The sequence below is a fragment of the Gambusia affinis genome, linkage group LG02, assembly GCF_019740435.1.
Source record: "Gambusia affinis linkage group LG02, SWU_Gaff_1.0, whole genome shotgun sequence".
NCBI lineage: Eukaryota > Metazoa > Chordata > Actinopteri > Cyprinodontiformes > Poeciliidae > Gambusia > Gambusia affinis.
Window position 1 is genome coordinate 4454716 of NC_057869.1, and position 26537 is coordinate 4481252.

The following is a 26537-nucleotide window of genomic DNA, read 5'->3' on the forward strand; positions in this document are numbered from 1 at the left end:
ACTACTGCAGCAGATTATTCTGTTGTCTCAGTAAGGCAAGCTTTCTCATCTGCACTATAATACCTCAAGAGTTGTATCTGTGTATTATTTTAATATTGTCATTTTCTGAAAGCCACAAGTGACTTACCAATATTGATGTCGAAAAAACATTTCCCATCATAACTTATTATGTTTTTAAATAAAGAAAAAATACTGCTATGGGATATAAAAGACCAATTATCATTTTCATTAAAACTTTTAAATCTTTAAAGTATGAAAGATGCATAAATCACAGTCTTTCCATTGCTTTATGGAGAGAAAATGTAATGGGGGCGGGGGGAGGAGAGCATTTTTTTCTAACTTTTCTTAGTCACGTTGTCTAAAATAGAAAGGCACAACCATATGCTGATGACGATGTAATGTCTCTGCGCCATCTGGGAGGCTAACACTCCCTGACTGCAAACCGAAAGGACTGTTTTCTTGACCAAATAAATAACTTCTTAGTAAGAATATATCAAAAGGAGGTTTGTCCATTTGTTGCTAACACAGAAAAAGGCTACGTTGGACACATTTGCAACAAAGATCATCTATGAGAGGAAGATCCATGGAACAAGGAAAGAGAACAGATTCCTCCCAATCTCTCTGTTCGAAACACGTTTTACCCAGGATTATTCAACAACTAGAATGTTGGATTTGATGGAAGGACAAAACACTTTATGCAAAGGCTACGACAGAAAGTCTTGTGACTGAGTCAACAATCAGTTCACTGACGCAATCGCGGGTGTGGTTCGCAAGCATATAATTGTCATGTAATAAAATGTTTTCTTTTACAGGGATGTTTAATTTTTATGTTTCCTTCGTCGGCATAAGCAGATTTGCTAATTGAATAAATGACTAATTGCTTTCTCCAAACATTATTCCTGAACATTTAGCTTTGATAAATAACATGACGCCAAGGCAAGATTGCTCCGCCCACACAGAAGTGTAATGCAGGTAGAGCAAACATCTGACTAAAACACAGTTAAAAGGCAAAGGTAGTAAAGCTCACTGTGTTACCTGAGGCATTTGGTCAGGCATTTTTTTGGCGAGAGTTTTTTTCCCCAGACAACATTAAGGAAAAGAAGACAAGCAAAAAAGAAAAAAAAGAGTCAGACATCTGGATCGTGAAGTTATTTATGGGGAACCACAAAGAAATTGACGTCAAAGCCCAAAGGTTTGATCTTAAAAATCTCACACAAGGAGCGCTAAATTGCTTTTGCAAAAAGTGAATGTTTCACATGAGCCTATAAATTCAACTCCATTTGGGTTTTGGAAATGGAATAAACTTTAATCTGGGTAAATAGTGTCTTAACCTGTAAGTGTCTTTCAGAGCCATGTTGCCAAGGGAAACTAAACAGACTTGATGGTATCTTAAGCATATTGTTGTGACAGCTACCTTGATGTAGTGTAACCTTTACTATTAAAACACAGATATGTGCAGTAAAGTCAGACTTGCAAATTCACTGCATAGAGAAAACAAATAGAGTAAATGCTGGTCAGAATTGGAGGAAATTTGTGAGGTCTCTAACCTAGTGCTCTCACATGACACCATTGTTGTGTTGTTGCTTCTCAGCAGATAAACAATTATACATTTTCAGGAATTTAAATTCAGTGTAGAGTTTTCTTCTGCTTATGCTCTTGGCTTCTTTGTGCCCCTCTTTGATTTCTAAGCTATTTAACATATTTCTCAATTGTTACTATGGAAACTAATTTAACTAGCCATTGGCAGGTTTTCAATATGTCAATCTGTACCTTAAAACCAGCAGTGAGGGAGGCCTAGTCTCATTAATAAATCCAACATCTCTTCAAGCTGTAAGCTGTTAGAAAGCTACAGATTGTTCATATTGTCAATTTGTAAACTAACAAATATATAACACTTGACCTCAATGAATTGAAGAACATGACAGACAGCCTGAAGATAAATTTAAAAAAAAATTAATTTGGATGTTTTGGCAATTTCTTATTGTTTTCCATTTCAGAACCGCCATTTCAGATTGCAACTAGTGCAAATCACAAACTGTCCATCATCTTTAAGTTGAACAGGTTACATCAATGCTGACATTACCTTCATTAACTGGTTTCACCTCCATTTATTTCACTATGCCACCTGTTACCAAGAAAGTATACAAATATTCTTGTGCTCAAGTTGTGTACTGACCTGCAGGCTGCCTTTGAGGGTGAAGGGTATGGATGTCCATGGGAAAGTGGAGCTTATTGCGGATAACCTCCTGGTTTTTGCCTGTGAATTTGTTGGCACTGTTGATGCTCTTGGTGTGCCAGTCAGTCCAGTACAAGCTGTCCTCAAAAACCGTGATGGCAAATGGATGCGGAAGGCCTAACCAGAGAAAGACTGGGTGAAAAAATGCAAGTAAACAAAGCAACAACCATCAAAGCTCATTTTCTAATAAAAGATAATTTTTTTGTGAAAAGTTACTCATAAATGTGCAAAAAGATCAATGTCAAATTTCACAGCTTTTTAATGAGCAAAAATAATGACTTATATTGGATGAGAACACAACAAACAAACTGAATGATGTTACAATTGGCTCTTTCTATGAAAATACTTAATATTTCCCTATTCAGTGCCGTGGTTTTGACTGATGTCATGCTGTCTGTATATAAAACTGCTATGAATTATTTAGCCTCTCATCTAGCCAATAGCTGGTTTTGTTGTGGCCAATCAATCCAAAAACCAAGGGCATTGGATAATCTGACTTCTCTGCCCAAAATATGATTGCAAGATCAAAGGAAATCCTTAAAATGAACACAATAAGACAAATAATGGCCAGTTCGTTTCTAAGATTTTTTTTTTCCCCGCCAGGGGGTCTTTTATGGGCTCTAGTGTCCCTTATTCGAAAGTAGGCTGACAGGAAAGGGGGAAGGAGAGGGGGGGAGACATGCGGCAAACGTCAGTATGGGGTTTATGAACTCCAATCTAGTTCCATATTATCCCCAGTGCAAATGTTGATGGAAGATCTTAATCTCAACAGTAATAAATTCCAGATTTTCACCACAGCCTTCAAGACATGCATATATTTTATTTGGGTTTCCATCATGAAACAGTTACTCATGTGGGCCAATAAGTTGGGTTATTTAGGTCAGATGATGGTCTATACCACAGGTGTCAAACTCCAGTCCTTGAGGGCCGCTGTCCTGCAGTTTTTAGATGTGCCACAGGTACAAAACACTGTAATGAAATGGCTTAATTACCTCCTCCTTGTGTAGATCAGTTCTCCAGAAACTTGCTAATGACCTAATTATTCTATTCAGGTGTGGTGCAGCAGAGGCACATCTAAAAGTTGAGGGACACCGGCCCATGAGGACTGGAATGCTAGTTAAGGCCTGTAAACCACCAGTTTTTCAACTCCATTTTGGTTTAACATACAGTTGCTTGGAAGAGTACTAGCTATTGCTGAAAGAAATCCTGAAAATGTGGAAAAGGTTGCTTCAGCCAGATAAGGCAAAATGTAACATTTTGGTAAACACACAGCATGTGTGGAGGAATAGTAACACTCCACATCACCCTGAAAACACAATTCTCACTATGAAAAAAGAGTCATGCTATGAGATGCTTTTTTTCCTCAGCAAGGGGAGAAAAGATGGTCAGAGTTGAAGGAAAGGTAAATGGAGTTAAAAATGGAAATCCTCTATTTAGCTGCAATTTATTCAGATTAAACCAGAGGTTTCCATTCTACAAGTAAGCAGCTCCAAATGTACAGCCAGAGACACAAAAATGGCTTAGTCAAAGTCCATAAGTTTGGAACAGGGTTATAATTATTCTAGTTTCTTGATTTAGTTTTATTTTGTTGTGACTTTTTGTTTGTCTAATTCAGTTATTTTTAAACAGTTCTTAGAGTGTGTTTTTTCCTCCTATGTCATCGACATCAATGTATTCAACTATTGTTGAACAATTAACTGACTAGTATTTTCTCCCAATTTTTGCTGTCGTCATTTTGCAGACTAGAGTAAGTACATAAACACAAAAGCAAAGGATATATAACTTCAGTATGTTTTAGGTTTATAAACATACAATCTAGTTCCATATTGTTCCAGTTAGTCCAGATTAATTACCATTTTTTATTTATTTCAGTTAAAAAACATTTTCTCAATTTCACTTTGTTATTTTGTTAGTTTTAGTTAACGCTGATAAACTTGTCTGGGAATCAGCTAAATAAATCTTTTTGCAGGCTGCAATATTTTTCTCAGAACTCTTGAAAAATTCAAAATTGAAGATCCTTGCAGTATGCAGTCACTTTTTTCTAATTACACAAATGTCTGAGCTAGACCTTCACCTGAAAATGGACCAGAGGAGGGACGTGTCAACTACTGAGGAGGACTCTTGTGCCATGCTGGTTCAGTTTAAATGTATTTTTTCTCCTCCATCCTAATCCTTCTGCAGAACTGTAGCTGAACAAGCAGTTGGATGGGATTGCTGAATGGATGGAAAAAGTGATTTCTGCAACACAGAGTGGCTGCGGTGATTGAGGCGGGCATGCTGGTGCTTAGCTTTTCAAAACACCACGGCTAGTTTAATGACAGTGTTTTACGACACAACATAAATGTCAATTGCTAAATGGCCAAAGTGGGAGGAAGACTGGAATGATAATGAGCAACAAGAACCAGAGTGACTGTGTGTACTCGAGTGTAAACTCAGCAAAACAACAGTCTCATTGTTTCAGTCGGCATGCTTTGCAAGGCACAAACTTATTTACCCAACAATACAGATGAATGTACGTAATTTAGCTACAAATTAATACAAATTACTTTTCTTTCTGAGGTGTCAAACCTTTTACAGTTTTTATAATTAAAAATGCCCCCCAGCCTCCTCAAACAGATCCAGGTGCACGATCCTGATAAAAACGTGTGTATTTTCTGATCTTATCGCAGCGTAAAGGAGACAACATTTGAACCCTCTTTCCTCCTCCTAAGTCATCGACATCAATGATGGCACCTGGTTTTGACACGGTCACCTTCTTTCTTATCCTCTTCACACCCTGCTTTTCCGGGACAGCTGGAGGAGCAGCTGCAGGCGGACAGGGGCATCAAACGCTCCAGCAAGTCTTCACAGATATGTCACCTTTAACCTACATGTGGCACATTCCTGTCCTCAAACGCCTTAACAAAATCTGTCGCACTTTGCTTCAAGAGCTCATCAGCAACACAGCGTCGCCTCCAGCTGGACAGAAAGATGATAGAAAAAGGCTGGAGTCATCTTTGTTGAATTTTTTATTTGTGGATTTCATTTCGCTTTGAGATTAATTTTCTCTGATGTGAAGTAGCTTAATGAAAAGGAATTTTGATATTAGAGAGATCCACAGCCTGCTGCTCTGCTCGTATTCCCCAATGTATCATAACAAATTATGTCTTGGTTTTAGCCTCATTTTACTTACAAAATGGGAGATGAAGAAGCAAAAATGGCACCGAAAATGTAACAGAAGCAGAGCAGTGACATCTGCAATAGGTTTTTACACATTACTGGAAAACGTGTGAATAGTATTTTTTAATTCATATACATTTTTGAGTGTTGCAAAACTTGGTAATCCATGGCATGTTTCTCTATGGTATAAATGTGACAATAATCTTGAGTCCCTCTTCAAAATGACAATATAAGACAACATGTTTTGTGTCCCTGGAATGGAACTGTGGTATACAAGGCATGTTGGGTGACCACATGTCCAAAACCATCTGATGTCTGCCAGCTGACCAGTGGGAGTCAGACCAGTCATGTTAGGAACTTTATCTGTCCAAACTTCACAAACAAAAATGTGAGCAATTCCTTAACTACCACTGGAACCTCACATTAAATAAGGTGGTAGACCTATGATGCTGTAGGCCTGTGATTCATTCAAAGCCCCAAGAAACCTTGACATAATGTTTCGCATAACAAGCATTTTGTAATACCAAAGTATTGTAAATTACAATCTGGAGATTTGCACCAGAAAAGTGAAAATCCGTCTTCAATAAGTGTGTAAACAGGATAATGATCATTCTTACCAACAAATGTTGTAGCTCAGCCCTCCAAGTCTTTATGTATGAATCTTATAAAAACATGAGGTGAGCAATACTGCATTAAGGACCTAGAACTCTGGACAACTGATTGCAACACAAGCAGTGGTGAAATATTCCTCTCGTGCTTAAACGTAGTGAAATCTTGTGAAAAGACAAAGTGTGTTCTTATTGGCACAAAGGGGGGTCTACAAATTATTAACAGCGTGCATGCAATGTTTTTGAAACAAGTACACTCAAGGAATGGATTTTCTAAAATATTACAGAGAAACTAGGGTACTTATATAAAAAAATGATCTTATCTCCTAGAGATTTTGAGAAAAGAAAAGCTGGGAAATAAGTAAGGAATGAGTTATTCTTCTGTTCTGCCATAGTTCCTTTAGGTTTTTCTAATTAAGTTTTAGAAACTGACAGCCTTAGATTACATCTTAAGCTTATGCTATGTGCATGCATTAATCCTGAATTAAATAATAAAAACTGTTCAGGTCAACTATAATTGTGCATTCACAAAGTGAATACATAAATGACATAAAAGTATACATTTAAGGGAAAACATTTAGAAGTAATGAATATTATAATATACATCAGTCAGCCGGTTATTGTGGAGGAGACAGTTTTGTGAAACCACAGCTGGACGTATTTGGTCTCTGGCAGAGCTACTGTATGATCATGACAATGCACAAAAGCAACTAAATTAATTAATAAACACTCCCACAAACTTGCAGAGACAACCAGACTGTCCTTCCTGTCCCACCACCTCCAGCTGAACAGGTGTGCAGGCCGGATAGCGTCGCCATCTGTGACACACACCACAGGGGGCTGGCCCATATCCAGCCAGCTCCCTCACACACACACACACACGCACACACACACACCCACACGCACCCACACACATGCAGATCTATAGGTGCAGGGGGATGAGTACTCGTTAACATTCCTGGGCACAGCAGCTCAGAGTGTAACACACTTTCTTGCGCGCACACACACAAAAAGGAAAACGTCCCATTTGTCTTGTGTGTTGTCTGAGCAAACACAAGCTGTGGAGGAAGGACAGGGCCAATTACAGCCTTTTATCCTCAGAGCACACATCATTAAGAAGAGCTCATAGGAATGATGCCCTGCACACACACCCACATCAAACATTTCCCCTGTCCTCTTTCTTCCCACTGTTTAACACCCTGATCATCACTGATGGGCTTCCACCATCTTTCCACTTCATCAAAAAAACACTCCAAAGCTTAGAGGCCATTCTGGCAGATACAAGTTAATGCCCACACTTCAAATTTCTTTGAGGAGTACAACTCACCTTATGATCTATTTGCATGTTGCATGGATGGATGTCATGACAGATTTGTACAATGTGTCTGTACAAGGCTGTATCACTATTAAAAACAAATTTGTTTGTTGGATGAGTTCCTCCTGATAAGACCGAAGATAGTTATTTTCTTGTTCCAACATGCGAGTTTCCCAAAAACCCTTCTGGAGCTTGACTAATGGATTTTGTTTCAGAGAGAACAAACTTTAACTAATACAAGTTGGACTTAAAATTAGTCACTTTTTGGCAATAAGAGTTTACAAACAGAAATTGGAAAGACAACTGTGAAATTTCTCCACTCACAGTCCTTAAAGTACAGATACCTAAATTGAGTTCTGACCACTTGATTGGTCATTTTAAATATTTGAGTTATTTAAGCTCCCCAATGCAGAACAGATATAAAGTTGTGTGTTTGGTATATGTATTATATCAGTTATCACAAAAAAATTCTTATAAGAATTTGTATTTAATGTTGTCTTGATATGTTATTTAATGATGTTAAATAAAAAGCAAAAATGACAGAATTCAGAAATATTATTTTTGTTATTTTCTCCACTATTTGTTCCAAAAGAGCCACAATAAATGTCATTCAGTTCAAAAATATGTTTACATTTTTGAACTGTGTGCAGGTTAGTAATATAAATCACACTTCTGAAAGTAAAAGGCAACCAGAAGGATCTTATTTCATGTGGGAATGTTTTTCAAGGACAATTTTTGTGTTTGTGGTTCTATGAATGCTGCACCTACAGGTCTGAAAAAGAAGTAATAAACAGCTTTTTACTCATTTATGTTCTTATATAAATATTGCAATATAATGTGTGTCAACTGTGGATTCCTAACTGTCTTTTCACTGGAACATGATTTCCTGGAACCATCTCTTCTACCTACACTGCATTTTATTTTGTGTGTTTCCACTGTGAAGTCCAAAAATTGAGCTGCTTACATAGATTACCTCCCCTAATTTGAACAGCTCTCACCGCTGGACTGCCACTGTGTTCTGGGGACACAATGTCCAACCACCGCAACAGCACAGTCCAGAATGTGATCCGAATCTGATTAAAACTGCATTAATCTCTGATTATTTCATGGCATCAGAAAGTGACAAAGCCAATCTGATCTCCACCTAAAAGTTCTTTTTGTGCTTTTCTCTTGAAAAGAAGAGAGGCCATCCAGTTCGGTGCCATTACTCCCAGTTCCAGCATCACTGTTGAATTCAATGGTTTCACTAACAACCTACTGTGATCAGAGTGTTCTGCCTGGCTGCCTCTCTGCCAACCGAGAAACACTGAACACAATCACACCGGGGAACCACTATTACTATCATAAAAACCTGAGAAACAAACATGTCTGTTTTCTTCAACTCTGGCTCAAGTGTGGGTTTGCGTGTGTGTGCGTGTGTGAGAGTGAGTGGCTTTTTAAAAACCCGATCTGTACTTTGATGTACATCAGCACATTTCTCAGCAGGGAACATGAACAGAGGCATGCACTTTGCTCTTTGTTCTTATTTATGCTTTTTGTGCCTGTGCATATCACTGGTGGACACATGCATGCTCTTTAAGGGAAATACGGCACTAATTAACTCCACATGGAGAAGTGCAGCAGTGCTACATTATCTGTGAACGTGTGTATGTGTGCTTCTTTGCATTCAAGTGAGATAATTTATGAGAATTGAGGGAGAAACTGAACTCTGGCCTGACCTCTCTTCTACCTTGTAATCAGATTTAAATTAAATAAATATATCTCTTTTAGATTCTTGGAGAAAAAACTGAAAGAATGTGGAGTATAAAGCTAAATCTTTCCCAAAAACAGGGAACGGTTTCCACAAAGACAGTAACATGATCTCTGTAGAATGTTTCCCTGTATTGCTTTTATTTTGAATGAATTTAAGCACAAATTGACTGAAACAGATGCAATTTAGAAACACTTTTATAACCGCACAAATTGCATGTTGCTGTAAATTAACAAGCTTTCTTTTGCATATTGTTTTTTTTCCTTCAACCATGCTGTTCATCAACCATGCTGAACCATGAATCCAGAATCAAGTTATGAACTGAAGTCTGGCTTGTGCTTATGACCACAACCCTAACATTACTTTATGTAACAACACCTTCAGCTCAAAGAGTGTGTTTCCACTTAACATCCATTAGGCCTTTATAATAAAACAACAGAATCATTCTTTATGTGTGAAATGGAGAAATGAGAAAAATAATATCCTCGTTTTCTACTGAAGAACAACAGACGGGGTTATAAAGGAAGTAGTTTTAGTTTTTAAACTGTATTCTTATTTGTTTTTAAACTTCTTAGTAGTTCAAAACTTAATATAAGGGTATGTTTTTTGATGAGTAACTATTCTCAACTCATGAAAAAAAATATGTGTCTGCCTTTATGAATGAGAGGTTCTCTTTTCCTTTCCATTTTGAAGAGTGGCTAGGAGAATCAGTCATATCATATTTATACCTCAAGGAAGCAGAAAGAAAGAAAAGAATTATAATTTAGAAAGTTCTAGAAACTCAGATTAATTTTTAAAAATGCTAAATGTGCCAATAATTGTGGTACTGGTGATTTTGTAAGACCTTTTTGTTAATTGGGGATTTCTTCCCACACTGTAAAATGTACAAAAACTAAATGTTTATTCACGTTTTTTCTACTTTACTACTGAAATAAAACAAGAATTTATTTTATATATCTTTAGCAAGTGTGTCATCATCTTCAAATCATAGAAACTGCACACAACCTGTGCTGTAAAATTTCAGAAGGTTTTATGAATCAGGTTTAGTCAGCCATAAAAATATGTTGTCATCAAGAAGGTGGAAGAAAAAAAAACATTCAACGTCTCCTTCAGTCTCCCAAATAAATGCCAGTATTCTACTTTTCTCTCTGGATCTGAACTCGTCCTTACATCATCCGAAGCCTGAAAAAACAAAAGGCGGCTCGGTTTACCTTGGCTGATGACGGCCTTGCGGTTGCGTCCATCCAGGTCCGCTCTCTCGATGACGTGATGCTTGGCGTCCACCCAGTATATGCGGCGGCTGGCGTAGTCAATGGTGAGGCCGTTGGGCCAGAACAGGTGTGTGTCTGCGATGACCCGGCGGTTCGAGCCGTCCATGTTGGCGTATTCGATGCGTGGCGTGTTCCCCCAGTCGGTCCAGTAAATCTTACTGAAGGGGAAAATGGGACATTCGTGGTGAGTTTCGTGCTTGTACAGCTGAAGCTGGCATACAACAGATTGTTGTCAGGATTTCAGACGCAGCAGATGTCTTGATTTACCAAAACAAGTTTTCTTTGCCTCCAACATTTACGTCCTCCTCATCGTCACTCATCTGTTATGTGTAACCTCAGAAACTTTTCCTTCCCTCATTTGTTAATTACCCCATGCTAATGAGCTCTCTAATATGCCGCACGAGTTTTCCACTTTTAAATTTCAATGGGGCCTTTTAGGAAACTTTCTCCTGCCACCGAACAACATGAAACCAGGCAGGAGGACGCAGTTAGTTGCTGCTCCTTTTGTGAAATACTTGTTCCACACAGATGCTCGCCTGTGGGTAATGCCGTACTGCCAGACTTTAATCGCTGCTCTGCTGCTGCTGCGCTACAACTGGGACATGTCCAGAGGGGATATGCATATATGAATGTGTGTGGATTTGAAAGCATCTGGGGTGAATTATGAAGTGTGTGTGGATGTCGACTCGTACCCCTCGATGGGGTGCAATGCAATGGCTCTGGGCTTCTCCATATTCTGCCACAGCAACACTTTTCGGTGCGTCCCATCCAAATTGGCCACTTCAATGCGGGACGTCCCGGAGTCTGTCCAGTAAAGCTTGTCGTGGATCCAGTCAATAGCTAATCCCCCTAAAGCAGAGGAAAACAAGTTTTTTTTACCCAATTAAAATGATTCAGTTGGATTCTGTGGACATATGTTGGCTATCACATATCCTTTGAATTAAATAAAAACCTAAACTGTAGATTAAAATTACAGGCCTCTTTTTTATTGAACATGTAGGTTATGTTATTGGTAGCTGAACAAATAGAATAAGTATTTTTACCAACTGCATCAGTGTGATGAGGACTGGACAATATGGTATAAAAACTTATGATATGAGCTCTACATTTCAGTAGGTATCGATAACTGTCTATCTTTGTTGTTAATTTTCTTGTTTTAAATATCTGAAGTCTGCCAAACTGGTCGTGTGATCTTTCCTGTCTTATCGACAGTTTTCACTCCACCCTGTTTTTTATTTGTAAGCAGTTATGAGGCACAATGGTGAAAACCTAAAACTGCTGTTGTGCAAGTAATTCAACAGGTTGTTGCTAGGTAACCAAAGAGTGAGTGAGTTGCTAGGTAACCATAGAGTGCGTGCTTAGCCCACCATGAGAGGGTGAGCAGCAAAAGCCTTTTCTCTGTGTACATCTCCCAGAATGCTGTGTGGTTCTGTATCGGAGTTTATTGAATAGTCTATTGATTATTGACTACTATCAGGCGTATCATTTATTGATATTGATCACGTGTCTATTGTGATATATATTATTGCTGATTTATTGCCCAGCCCCAATTATGACTTTGTTGAAACCGACTATCTCATTCCCAGGGAGTGATTGTAACATAATATTAAACTGCAATCACATATGATAAAATTTTTTCTTAAAAAGCTGAGATGGTCGTGAAGAGGGCATCAGAGATTGATACAAAGAAATGTGACTGTACTAAAGAATCATAAAGAGGCCTGATGTGGAATAAAGGAAACAGCTCAAGTTTATTTGGCTCAGCTCCAAAATTAATCAGGTGATGGATGGAAGGAAAGATGCAGGGCTGAGTATCGTCAGACAGAGAGAAGCAGAGTTGAATAAATTGAATAAATGATGAATGATGCCGCTGCCCCTAAGCTGAACCCATTAGCTACCACACCCACCTGGGCTCTCCAGACCAGTGGAGATGACCTCCTCCACGTTGGAGCCGTTGAGGTTGGCCTTCATGATGCGGTCAAGCGTCACGTCCGACCAGAAGACGAGCTCTCGGCTGTGATGGAAGTCCAGCGCGATGGCGTTTTCCAGGTTGTTGAGCAGGAGGGTGTATTCTGAGCGGTGTGGCAAAACTTGACGGATGTCGATGCGGTTTGCAAACAACAGCACCGGCTCTGGACCTAAAGAAAAGTTTGTAGTCAAAAGAGAATAAAACACTTAGGCAGGACCAAAGGATGCTTTTAATAACAGCAGGCAATAATTTCAGCTGAGCTGAGGGTATGAGTTGTGGCAGCTGCCTGGCAGGCGCTCCTGACCCAGGTTTAACTCTGATCTGCAGCAGATTGATGGATTGCTGCACCAGACCTGCACTCTACCTCCAGAGCACGGCTAAATCTACCTCAGAAGCCTCGGAATGAAACAGAGACCCCGGAACAGCTGAGTGGATAAAGTTACAACTTAAGAAAAGTGGAACCACTGTGCAACCAAACTTTTATTGGAGGTCAAGCCTTGAGGAGTCTCCGGCGATATGTCAGAGAAGAAAAGCAGAGTAGTGATTTTTACCCAGAGCTTTGCAGCTGCGCTTATCAGGCCGAAGCTCGTAGCCGTGGACACAACGGCACAGGAAACTCCCCTCTGTGTTGGTACAGCCCTGGCTACAGTAACCCTCTTCCGCACACTCATCCACATCTGGAAAAAAAACACAGAAAGAAATATTGACTGTGGCAATAATTTCCTTTAGGGTTAAAAATAAATGGAAGAGACAAGTTGCTAGAAAAGAGTTCAAGGAACAAAAACAGTTTTAGAACAATTGAGCTGGAGAGATGAATTAATTTATTTTGAGCCTCTAATCTTTTGACTTAAGGAAAAGTTCCTACTTTTGGAACTTCCTACTTTTAGTTACCTAAAAGGCCCCAGTGAACTCCATGATAAGAATATGACAGATTAATATAACCACATCTTACAATTGCTGGGCATTTAATGGACTGCGCTTACATGATGCGAATGTCCCATTGCATGACATGCTGCTGCTAATGGCTTAATTTCACTCAGGTTTTTTTGAAGCAGTAGCTGCGTTTCCATTCCAAATATGTGACAAAACTAACATTCTGCTAATGATGAAAAAACACTATTTTGCAATTGCAGTGTTTCCATTAAAAGAGAAACGTAATTAAAGTCACATATGAATGAGTTTGTTCACATGATAAGTCATTAAAAAACATGCCGTGTCGTCATCCTCCAACTACTTCCTGTTGTTGTCTTCTGCGTCTTTTCCGCCAATAGTAACATCTGGTTGTTGAACATGTGACTTGTGCGATGCACAAAAAGTGCTTCCATTGCAGTTTTGTGAACTAGACCAATTTCTATAAAGCCAAAAAAAAAACACAAATCATCTTGGCTCTAAAAACATTATATCGAAAAACAACAGATTTCCTAAAAGTTCATGTTCCAATTAAGGGAATTTATTTTTGAAAAGTCAAATTGCTCTATTATACAGTCAATGGAAACGCAGCTACCGAAACATCTAAAATATGCCGTACTCTGCATTTTGACAACACTGGCAAAAGGTTTTGAGTTCAGTCACAATAACTTTCATTTTAGTAATTGGATCTAAATATACAACTACTGTTTTTTTCAACCAGACCAGATTCAGTTACAATGTTACAAACAGCTAACATAGCCCAGTCAGCATGGTATTGTATATATGCCTTCTGATTTGGTTTCTGGGAAAAGAAAAATGAAATTTTCAACCATTTACTTATCAGTTACGCTTCTGGACTTTCCCAAGACTCCCTTGAGGATATAAATGAAGATTTCATAAGTGGGATGTAAGAGCGGCACCTCATGCAGAATAATGTTGGATTGATGTCACTCCCAGGAAGTCAGTGAAGACAACACACAGCACTTGGCAAGTTATCATAAATATTAACACCCTTGCTCACTCACTTTCACCAGCAAACTCTGTCACATTGTAATCCACGCCCCTGGTGCCCCACACACACATCACACACACACACACACACACACACACACACATAAAGACAGCATTACCCTGGCAGGATTTGTTGTCGTCGGTCAGTCGGTATCCGTTGTGACAGGTGCACTGGACCAGTCCTCTGACCATCTGACACTTCTGTAAGCAGCCTCCATTATTCTGGTTACAGTTGCCCTCACTGGAGCGTGGCCCTACAGGAAGTGCAGAAAGATTACAAGGACATGAACACAGCTTGCTGATTCAGTAAAAATGTGAAAAGCATCTGGCACATTTGATGTTGGACCTGGAAATACTTTTAGGAGTGAGGGTTGAGGTTACTGAACTTTATCAACACAAACAGGACATGCTCCTTCAGAAATGTATTTGAACGTTACTGAAGCCACATATAGTTGTTCCATGAACCACTCTGCTGACAACATGACCTTTCTTTCATTACGAGAGTCCAAATCTCACCTTTGCTTGACTTTTTGGGAGTTTTGGAGAACATTGTAACATTTGTTTGAGCCTCTTAAGATCTGAGTTTTTTCAGTGGCAAAAATATTTGCAAAAATACCAGCTGACTATGAAAAAACATTTTCATAGGAAACTCTGATCATCAGAAAACATCTATTATGTAAACTGAAGTGACCAAGCAATTACGGAGTAAGCACTAAATATAATGTGGTGAATTCATGACTAATTGCAATAAAAGGTGCTTATTTTCTTGAAACACTTACTGCAGTCATGGTGTGGTTGTTCATCTGTCCCATCACCGCAGTCGTTAACCTCGTTACACACTTTTCTCTGTCCGATGCAACGGCCATTCCCACACTGGAACTGATCAGGAGCACATGGAGGACTGTCTGCACGGATGTGTGAAAATACAGACCATAAGACACGAGTCACTGTCTGTTTTTATTAGACATCTATTGTTTATAGTTTATTTAAAATACGGGGATCTTAGTTAATTTTGTTTTTTGCTCTATAGTGTAAATGTTTCAAAGAGGGTGGCACAACTACAGTGTGAAAAAGAACTTTTCAAATGCCTCTGTTCTTCAATATCCCATAATCAAATTGCCCAATCCCCCCAATAGGATGTCATTTAGCCCAACAGAAGCCATTCACTTCTTTCAGGTGTGTTGGGTATGCATGTAAAAGCTGCAGGATAGTAAACCAGATCTGGTGTCCTGGTTTACAATTTTCTCCTAAAATTTATTTTTTCTTTTAATAAAGACAGTTTTTAAGAGTGAGAAAGTTATTTTGTGTTTTTTTAACAATACTTGTAAATTGTTCAGAGTGTCTCAAGGAACATAGTGTTCATCTCACATCAACATGAAGTCAAAACAATAAGACTGTTTTCTAGAAACAACTGAATTTCTCATTCAAAAGAAAAAAAAAAAAACCAGGGATTTTCTCAGTACAGAATAACTTCACAGCCGTTGTCATGACTACATTTTAAAGTGAAGGTTATATTTAGCCTCTAAAAACAGAATATCTACAAGTCTTACCAGTTTTCTCACACCCCTCTTCATCACTCCGATCCGGGCAGTCATCCTCACCATCACATCTCCATGACAACCGCACACAACGTCCAGTTCCACACCGGAACTGGTCAGTTGTACACATTGATGAAGCTACGGGAAAAAAAAAAAAAAAAAATTAAACAAAATATTTGTAGAGCATTTCTAACAGAACTTATCGATGATTTTTAGGATCAGCGGATACTTACTGCAGTTCTTTTCATCCGACTGGTCATCACAGTCATATTCGCCATCACATCTCCAGCCAGAGTTGATGCACATGCCGCTACTGCACATGAATTCAACTGATCTGCAGGGTTGATGGGAAGCTGTGCAAATACAAACATTTGAGGATTTTAGCTCTAAGAGTAAGTCCCAAAAAGAAATATATTGAGGTTATATAGGTTAAGATTAAATATTACAATGTTTTTTTAGACTCTTGTTATTCTCAGAGATTTCTACAATGCTAAATGTTCAATATTCTGAACATTTAGCATCATTGGAACCTTATTAGAGAACATGACATCATGAATTGTCTAAAAATCTAATAACGTCCAACAGAAAACTGAAAATGGACGATCATTTACTTTTTCTGTACAATGATGATCCAAAATAAAAGATCCAAAGTTGACCTTCCATGACCATCTCAGGCCCTCCACGTAATAAAAGAAGTTAGGTGAGAGAAAAAAATGGACCCAGAGCTAAATAGAGCAATTCCAAAAGATCTCGCTAACCATGTGTTTCAATCTCGTAACAGATTCAAGAAAATAAAGTGCTGTTGTGCTGCTTAAAGGAGGGTGTACAAAGAAAATAATGGGCTTAAGAATTAGAGATGAGACAAGTTTCAAGACTTTCTACTCTAATAGTTTGACAAACTTAAACAGTGTACAATAGAAAGTGATTTTTGAAAATGATTTTGTCTACACAATCAATTCCTTGCTTGTTTCATCAAGTTAATTTAAAAGCATGTGTAATGACGGTTTCTTTCCACTGTAAGTGACGGTTATATTGAAGTGGCCCAGTCAAAGTTCAGACTGTAATTTAATAAATGATCTGTGAAGGTAGCTAAAGATTATGGTCAAAGACATGAAGCCCAGCCAGAAAGAAATGCATCAAACTACCAGTGGAAATGCAATCTGATCAGAAATAACTGCATATTTCACTATATTTGCTCATCTCATTTCCAATAAGAAAAACTTCTTGGTTGAATGGCTGAATTAAAGTATTTCAAATGTAAAACTGCCAAGGTTATTAGTAATCAGAGGCTTAATCAAACATAAAAAAAAAAATAATGAAAATACTAATTTTACTTTGTATAACTTTTTACTAATTCAGGAGGTTTATATTATGGTTGGGCTTGTTAGGATGAATAAATCTAAAAGGGTCCAAACGTCACGGGGTTCATTCAAGTTAATATGTACATAACTTAAAATAATTTATGTACATGTGATTCAGAAAGGCTTCCCATGAGGATGCCTTTTATCAGGTTGTTAAAAATGGACTTGTAGAGACATCTTATCCTCATGCAGCCTCTAAATTTAATCCTTCAGTTTCATAGATAAAAGTAGCTTCTAACACCAGCAATACTTCCTCCTTGCCGTCATTAATTATTCCTGTTTAATCTGTCTGTTTGTGTGATTATCTGAAAGCTGATACTGGCTGTTCAAACTTTAAATCTCTCTCCATTAAACTACATGCAATGAGATCAAAGTGAAGCCCAAAATGGCAGCAAAAAAAGGATGTAGGTGGATGAAAAGATTAAAGCTGAATCAAACATAAGCATCTTACATCCTCATCCTGAGCTTGTGTGTGTGAGTACGCCTTTGACATGTTTCCTCCTGACAGCAGGAGTGAGCTCCCATCGAAGCGTCAGCGAGAGCGCGATGGAAGAGGAACGAAATGACAAGCAAGAAAGTGTAGAGGAGAGGGAGGGGAAAAAAACTGATGTGGAGCTTGAAGCTTCCATGTGCACGCCTATCAGCTGGGCAGGAGAAGAGAAGGATGATCAAAACAGCAGGTGGTTTTCCCCGCAGAGAAACCAGCAGACAGAGACAGAGATGGAAAAGTGAGTGAATCAGTGTGGGATGCCGAGGAGAAACACGCACGCCCAAAGATTCATCCGCAACTTTCTCCCTCACCGACAAACACACAAAACTCACAAACAATCCCAAGTTCATGTGCTCAGCGATGAAGCCAAAAGCTGTCCCCATGTGGTAATGATGCATGCAAGTTGGGGTATTTTTGAGATTATTGATGTGTGTGTGTGTGTGTGTGTGCGTGTGGTGTGAGTGAAGATTCACTTGAGCCAAAAGAAGAGGAGAGGGAGAGAGGGAGAGCAAGAGGGAGAGAGAGAGAGAGACTTCTCCTGTAACAAAGCACCCTTCATGTGTCTGGAGAGTGGATGCCAAGGAATGCTGTCTGAGGATGGGCAGTCTTATGCCTCTGAGGAATGCCTCCTCTGAGGGTGTCAGTGTGTGAAAGAGGGGGAGTGTGTCCACAAAATATGAAACAGAATTCACTGGAAGCCCCCCCACCCCATATCCTCCTCATATGGATGAATATGGGCCAGAAATAAATGTAACAAAAATAAAGTGGGCAGATTGAGAGTGAAGGACAGCAGCAAATTAGCAGAGAGAGGTCAGAGCGATTGTCAAGACCTACAATCTGTGAGCAGGATGCTGAAATGTTATTCGAAAATTTGAAATGTTTGTTTTTCTTTTACATTTCTGTAAGCCTCAGAATTTTCTTCTGGATTATGTTTCATTACAGACCTTTTCTATAAACAATTTCCTCAAAAATCTACACACAACGCTCCATAACTGTGTCTTTAAAAGATGCAATATGCCAAATGGACATCTTTTCTAAGAAATTTTTTTTTTTTTTTTTTTTTTACTGTCAAACATTGCTAATCCAGCATTTCATAAGTATCCACACCCATGGCTTTCTGTTTGTTGAATAACTTTTCACTGATTTTTTAAAATTTGTTTCTACAATTTATTTTGGGATATCAGCTCTCATTTGTCTCTGCAGACCCTCTCCACCCCCCTCCGTTTGGATTGGCAGCATTTGAAAGCTGACATTTTTAGTTGTATTGAACTCTGGGCTTTGGTTAGGCCATTCACATGTGGAGATTTTCACATGCTTGCCCTTCCAATCAACAGCCTGAGCTGATCCAGGGACTTCTGGCTGATTTAGGTATATCTAGTGATGAGTGATCAAATAGCAGTGAGAAACCTTGAACCTGTGGTTATCATGCTGATGATAAACTCATCAAAGGCATGGACCCGCCTGTGTTTGAGTGTGTGTATGCATGAGATAAGGTGGAGCAACATGAAACAAAGTGAATAAGAGGAGCATAGAATATCACACATGGAAGATCAAGGACAGCGAGCACCAGACATTTCTACAGGAGGATTTTTTTTCTCTCTGTAGGAAGAAGAATAAACTGACTATGACTGACAATTTAGAAGTTTTATTAGCTGACAACACAAGCTGCATTGCAACCATGTGCTCTTACTTTTAAGTCACAAGAATTGATATGCTTCAGTATGTGTCAACATGCAAAAAAGCGGTAGCAGCTGGCAGATGTTTTAAAGCAGATCTTGGAAATCTCAACTAAAGAACGGACTTTGAACAAATGCAGCTGGTCGTCTTTTTGTCTCTCTGCTTTAGCTCAACCTTCAGAATCCTTCCCTTAAGAGGAGTCTCTTCATGCAAATGCAGGCTAATAATTATTGCAACCAAATAAGTGCCACTGAACCACTTTACGCACAAGACTTAATATGGTCCTTTGTGAGTTATTGGGATGTTATTAGTTTGGGGTTTCTAACAGTCCCTTGGAACTTGTTCTTGTCCCATCGCTGCATTTGGAACGTTGAAATAACAGTGCATAAATAAATAAATAACATGGAATGTTGCATTTTGTCTTTATTAAAGAGATACAGCACCCGGAGGCAGCAGCTGTTTTTTAATTTGAGAGTGGGACTATGAGCAACTGGCGCACTGCAGCAGGAAATAATCACATCAGATAAACAACCTACAGGAGATAACAGAAGCTTAAAGAGAATAACACGACTGTCTAACTATAGAAAACCCAACAAAATCACTATTTACTTATAGATCAGAAAACTAGAGATCAACATTTAGCTGTTTCAATACACGTTTATTATGAAGTTTCTTCTAAGAAATCTGATTTCAGAGGATTTTTAAATGACAGGGCTCAACATAACCACAGAAGAAGCTGCTGAGGGAATTCTGTTCCTTTAAATCACGTGTTTTGGAGCAAAGAAACATCAAAAAGCACGATGGTGCGCCTCAAGGGCCAGGTTTGTGGAAAATACCACATCAGGACACGCACTGTTGATCTCTCAACCTGCTCTGATATTTTGCAGAAGGCCACCGCACACTGCACATTACAATAGTGCATGTCAAGCTGGTTCTGGCCCCAAGAGGGCCCTGAATAAACCCCAATAAAACCCTGAGGAGGACCTAGAAGTTTTGAAGTAGCTGTTATTGGCCCTTGAATCCACTTGTTCACCCCCTGTGGCAGAACAACGCTTATGCAGCTATCAAAAGAAGTGTGAAATCCTCCCTATTTTCTCCAAAGTAGTCAAAGGCCCTCTTGACATCTGATGATACTTAGTGTCCAGGATAATTTGAATTAAGTTGATTTAATTCACACATGGTATGCAAATCTACCCTAAGTGTGCAGACCACTCAGTGTTCAAAACGACCATCAGCAAGTCTGGTAAGTTGTTGTTTAATCACAGACACATTGAGTCAACTTCAGTAAATATTTCTGTAGATATGAGCATTAGTGAGATTCACAAATGTTACATTTTGTTGAATTATTTCAGACACCCAACTCAATTATGGCAGTATTGTGTATTTTTTGGGCACATAGTGTCATTTTGTCACAAGTAACTATGTTAACTTCTATTGTTATGAAAATGCTATATATATATATATATATAAAATGTCTTAAAAGAAACCTGTCTTCATAATTTAATATCTTGAGATTGGTGTTAAATTATGTCTCTTTAAAAACGTTTGCTGAGTCCAAAAGCAAATTTCTTGTTTTACCGGTCTGCTTACAATCTGTCCCTCACCAAAGTTAAGATTAAGAAAAAAACTAGAGTCAGCCTTACATATTAGTCTAAAGTAAATCAAATGTGCCCCAAATGGTATGTCGTTATAAATTAGTAAAATCCAAGCATCTATTACTGGACGTGTTCATGAATCTCAGTGACGGTGAACTCACAGCAGTCCGACTCGTCTGACCAGTCTCCACAGTCGTCATCTCCGTCGCAGTGGTAGATATCCAGGATACAGCGGCCATATGCACACTGGAACTCCTCCACGCTGCAGGTGGCCGTCAACACATCTGAGGCTGCAGTGGCACAAAACGGCACGTTAAACACATGCTGGGAAAGGCGCTGCAGCAGCTGGCTGTCTACAACTCTTTGATGCTCTAACTCTATTCTGCTAGCAGCTGGAGATGAAATGTAGGAGAATCACACATCTCTATTGGCCTGTTAAACTTCTTGTTATGCATTGCATAAAGTTTTTTAGTATTGGATCACAGACGGCCACAAAACTAAAATCTCTGCCTCCCGGTCTTGGTATGTAGGTTTACAAAGGATCAGCCGTTTCCCAGAACATTTCCCTCAAAAGTTAGATTTTTGAAACTGGCAACTGTACAATTGAATAATGGGATTTCCTGGATAATTGACTGAAGACTTGAAGTAATTAAGTGATGGAATGAAACAATTTAATCCGATTAATTAGAAGCTTCGTAATTAATTAATCACAGCTCATCTTTTAAACTGCCTTTTCATGTGCTTTTTCAATTCAGCTTTTCATTCAACAACATTGTTGCGTAAAATATTGCTGTCAAGACCCAATCCAGTCAACATATAAACAAAAAAAATTCAAACTTCTAAAGCCAAACGTCTGTATTTTAGCCCAAGCTTCTCAAGCTAAAGCCTCTTCCAGGACCTTGTCAGCATCCTTCAAATCCCCTTCCTCAGGAGTCTTAGATTTGAGTTCTGAGAGTACTCCCAAACATTCCAGTTTATTCTCCCAAAATTTGTAAATTACATCAATCCCCGTTGAAGGTTTCCAACTGCGAAAATTTATAGCATTTTTGCAGTATTTTCATGTCCTAAGAAATATGTTATTATGAATCCTGAATCAAGAGGGAGCCAGTATATCTCTGCATGTTTGGTGATCAACTGGAGAGCTTTACGGGAACTAGCATCAAATAGAGCTAAAAGTGAATCACAGTAGTTGAGCCTGCAGGGTACAAATGCATGCTCTAGTTTCTCTGCATAGGTTCAGATCAAGATTTGCCCAAGTTTTCAGAGTTTGGAGAAGGAAGAAGACAATTTAAAAGACTAGTTTGATAAGTCAGTTGAAAGTAGGAATGAACAAGATCAGTAGAAATTTTCACAGGAATAAATCCTTAGTTAAAAGCAAAGGGTTTGGTCAAAATTGACGATATAATTTCTGACAGGGACACACAATGCTATGGTGAGGCTGCTAAAAGGGATTATTTGTTTTTTATCACAATAAGAATACCAAAATAAAAAGTTGTTAGTTGTCTTCCTGTTTCCAGTTAAAAAAACTAAAAGCTGAACAACTGATTTTTTTATTACATCAGTAAATAAATCTGGTTCTCATCAATGTGTGAGTAAATACTGTTATTTTGATGACTTTATCCATCAAAATAAAACACGAGACATTATCTAAATAAAATTAGTGCAGAACCTCGTATATGAAAACATCCCATGCTTACATCATTTTCTATGTTTTCCTTCCACTAAGTCAGTCTCTAGTTGAAAGTTTATTCCTCACTGTTAAATCTACAAAATTATTTATTCATTAATTTCATTACTTACGGCAATTTTCCTCATCTGATCCGTCCTTACAGTCCGTGTCTCCATCACAGTACCAGTGTTCAGCGATACAACTTCCATCTGTGCACCGGAACTCTTTGTCTGAACATTTGCGCATATCTGACATGAAAAACAACACGTGTTACAGATGAAGGCTGCACAAATTAATTTCTGCCTGTTTTACAACACACCAACACGGAGGGCTTACCGCACTGCTCGTCACTGTTGTCACCACAATCATTGTCGCCGTCACAGTGCCACAGGCTGCGGATGCAGTAGCCATTTTGGCACTGGAACTCATCCTCTTCGCATTCTCTGGGAGCTGCATAAAGGAAAGAAATGCTTTAAAAATAATAAAAATGCAGATATTTTTATTGTTTGTATAGTGTTTGTCAGCAGAACACTATTTGTCAGTGTTCTGCTGACAAATGGCTAAAACCCCTGCCTCTTTTGTACGATCCAGAGGAAAGCAAAAATATACATTTTGTCCCCCAAAACAGAGTACACTGTGGTTTGAGCTCACCTAGAAAGACTTTAAATGAAAACTCATCTTGACAAATGCAGAAAATAGGTATAGGTCATTTTGAACAGACTAACCCAATTGCACACCAACCAAAAAAAAAAAAAAAATGGTGATAATGGGATGTCAAGAGTGTTCTTTAAAAGGAAAAAGTTTTCATAAGGATAATTAAATTATAGTGTCAGATGAACAGTGCTACTTGCTCTAAAAAGGAACAGATGAGTCAGCAAATCACAACTCTCTTCAGGGTGGAAGTCGTCACCAATCAAGCTATATCAATATTTCAAGCTTTAGCTGTCTTTGGTATCAGTAATGCTTTCAAGAGTTGGAGGAAGTGGGGCGTGCTGTGGTGGCGCAGGGGGTTAGCACGCCCCACGTTTGGAGGCCGTAGTCCTCGATGCGGACGTCGTGGGTTCGACTCCAGGTCCTGATGACCTTTGCCGCATGTCATCCCCTCTCTCCTCACCCACTTTCCTGTCTGCCTACTGTCACAAAAATACGAGCCACTAGCGCTGCAAAAACTCTTCTGAGAAAAAAAAAAAAAAAAGAGTTGGAGGAAGCACAGAAGTGGCAGTAATTTCTACAATAGTTGAGACATTTATGATATTCATTTAAGCTCCAACTCAAACATTACGACTTTAGCAGAGAGCAGGAAGGTTTAAGATATTCTAAGAAAGTTGCTCTGTTTTATCCTTTTCATTTGGTCTGACTTTTTCCATTCTGACTTATTTTCTCCCTATATCAAACAGTGAGGAATCTGTGATGTGTGTTTTTGTGCACAAGGTAAATGCATCTAATTTTAAAACCTGATCATTTACAATATGAATTGCTCTTCTCTTGGATAACCTATAGATGATGATTAAAGATCCAACAATGGAACAAAATGGGAATGCAACAAAGCACAATGCCTACATGCTCTATACATTACATAGTCTAACCTATGGCATCACATTACTGCCAAAAACCCTGAGGAGCTTATTAAGCAATAACTGCAAGGCATTCATTAATCAGTGGAGTGCATACAGTTTTCTGGTGAGAGAATACCGATGAATGTATGTTTTATGATTCATCATGTTGTGTTCAGGGGTGTTTGAAAAAGGGGTCATGAGCTCAGTATGGCAGTACATTAATTATCAAACGTCCTGTACTCAATTATGAATTTCTGAGCTTGCGTCAATTTCAAGCCTTTTGGAATGAACAACCAAATAACAGAAACTCTGTTTGTTTTCTTCTCTTGATCAATCCCACTAAATGTGAGAATATGTGCAAAGACATTTTTCAGTTAATAGGTTAAATTCAATCCACCATGAAGCATTTAGGAAGAAATGATCATATTAGTGATTTCCATTGGTTATCTTCTTGCCACTGATTAAGTTTCTAAAATCACTGCTGCCACAGTCAATGCGACCCCCAGCTGTGGGCACGACGGGGGCCAAGTTAACAGGTTCGTCAAGGAAAACCAGTAATAGATGGCAAAGAAAGTAATCTTGTATTTATAAAACTACTGCGTGTGCATAAGAGGCAGACTGACGTAGAGTCGAAGAGGCAAAACCAGCAGGATGCCAAAAGATTGGAGGAACAAACTGGGAGGAGAAAGTTCTACTGTAATCCTGTTCCATGTTTCATTTTATCCTCTGGCATAACACAACATTCTGCTAGCATACCTGAGAAGCACTGATGCACCGGACCTTTGAGATCAAAGACATAACAGGAGGGCAGACAACTAAAACACATGCTAATATTTTATTTATGTGTCCCTACGCATAATATATAGTGGATTATTACTGCATGTTTGTAAAATAGTTTAATCACAACTAAGCAACATAAGTAACAAATATGATAATGTGCAATATTTTTATCATCTTAAATTTTTCTTTACAAAAAGAAAAAATCATATATAGTTAGAGTGTAGAGGAAGGTGAAAAAAGCTTTTAGTTTTAGTTAAGTATAGAAATTTTAGGCATTTATTTTGTCTTTCTTTATTTGAGTTTCATTTGTTTAAGTTACACTTCATTTGTATAATTTTTGTGGGACTTTGGTCAGCTGTTGTTGTAAATGTGTAATAAACTTTAACTTAAACATATTTTGTCAAAGTCAGGCTAACATGGCAACTAAACTTATATACTTCACTATCAGGTTACTGTAATATTGCAGCTTTTGATTATTGTGTGATCACTTAATGCAACTTAAGGTATTTATTTTTAGCTATGTAATTCCTGGGACTTATTGTTGAATTCTGGTTCCAAATTATCAAACAAATTAATTGTTCAAAAATTCAACTTTGCAGCTGGTGTGTAATGTCTTGCCTTAAAAATCAAAGCAGGTTAAAATGGCATAAAGAGAAGAAGAGAAGCAGTGAAACATTCCCATAGATAAATACAATTGTTTCAGGATCTCAGTGTGCAAAAGATGTTTGAAATAACTTGCATTATTAATTACTTGTGACAGATGTTGTACACAACATTGGAGATTCTGTTTTTGTTTAACATGATAGACTATTTTTGTAAATCCCTTTCAGTTATTTTAAGTAAAGGTTCAGCAAGTTGATAGAGAGAAATTCACGTTCAAGGCAGAAGAAAAAAAAGAAAAGGCTGGTGCAGTTATATGCCTTATGGTTCTTACAAAGTATGACTTAAAAATTATTTTTTTTGCTCTCTATTAAAATCCTTTAGCTACTCTGACACTTTTATTAAAATTCAAATGCTACATATATTTTGAGCCATTTGCACATAATAAAAAAAAGGTAGTAATATCAATATTAAGGATCAAAGCCACTGTGGGTTCAAACATTTTCAGGAATTCTTCTCAGCACTCCAGCTAATAATCATGAATGTCAAGCAAACATTCTGCAAGAAATTGCTCTTTCTTGATTTGTGCTTTACTTTAAACCTGTCCAACACCAACCCCTGTCCTTTATTAAAAATAAATGCATCTCAAAGCACAGAAGTTCTTGGGTGGGTCCAAATTAAAATTTCATTTCCTCAACACAATTGACAAATGCTCTCATTTGATCTATTATTCAGGATGCAAGACAACAATTGATTTGCCCCTTCTTCTGTCTTTTCCATTATCCCTCTCCTCCGTCCATGAGGTAAACAGAGAGAGGTCAAAGGTCAACAAACCCTGGAGACGCTCATCACTCACACAGCAGCCAAACGTCAAAGGGCAAAGGCCACTGGGAGTCATTACAAGGCCCCCCAACATGTGTGTGTGTGTGTCTGTCATAAAATTGTGTTTTTTTTTTTCCTTTGTGGATTGTCTTTTCAAACTTCATGAATCCAGAATATCTCGCATAGGAACACACACCTCAACACAGAAACAACACACCTCA

General features: G+C 38.4%; 1 protein-coding gene across 3 annotated transcripts in view; it reads right to left on the reverse strand.

Moving 5' to 3' along the window:
- Positions 1-26537, reverse strand: part of lrp4 (low density lipoprotein receptor-related protein 4) — a 113230-nt gene that overhangs the window by 17849 nt on the left and 68844 nt on the right. For all 3 annotated transcript variants that reach the window (XM_044143317.1, XM_044143309.1, XM_044143326.1), the window contains exons 4-15: positions 22895-23008; positions 22690-22806; positions 21051-21179; positions 16000-16119; positions 15779-15904; positions 15008-15133; positions 14348-14482; positions 12860-12985; positions 12247-12477; positions 11032-11188; positions 10280-10497; positions 2177-2353 (exon numbers count right to left, since the gene is read on the reverse strand). In XM_044143317.1, coding sequence (XP_043999252.1) covers positions 2177-2353; positions 10280-10497; positions 11032-11188; positions 12247-12477; positions 12860-12985; positions 14348-14482; positions 15008-15133; positions 15779-15904; positions 16000-16119; positions 21051-21179; positions 22690-22806; positions 22895-23008 — 1776 coding nt within the window. The remainder of the gene's footprint in view (positions 1-2176; positions 2354-10279; positions 10498-11031; positions 11189-12246; positions 12478-12859; positions 12986-14347; positions 14483-15007; positions 15134-15778; positions 15905-15999; positions 16120-21050; positions 21180-22689; positions 22807-22894; positions 23009-26537) is intronic.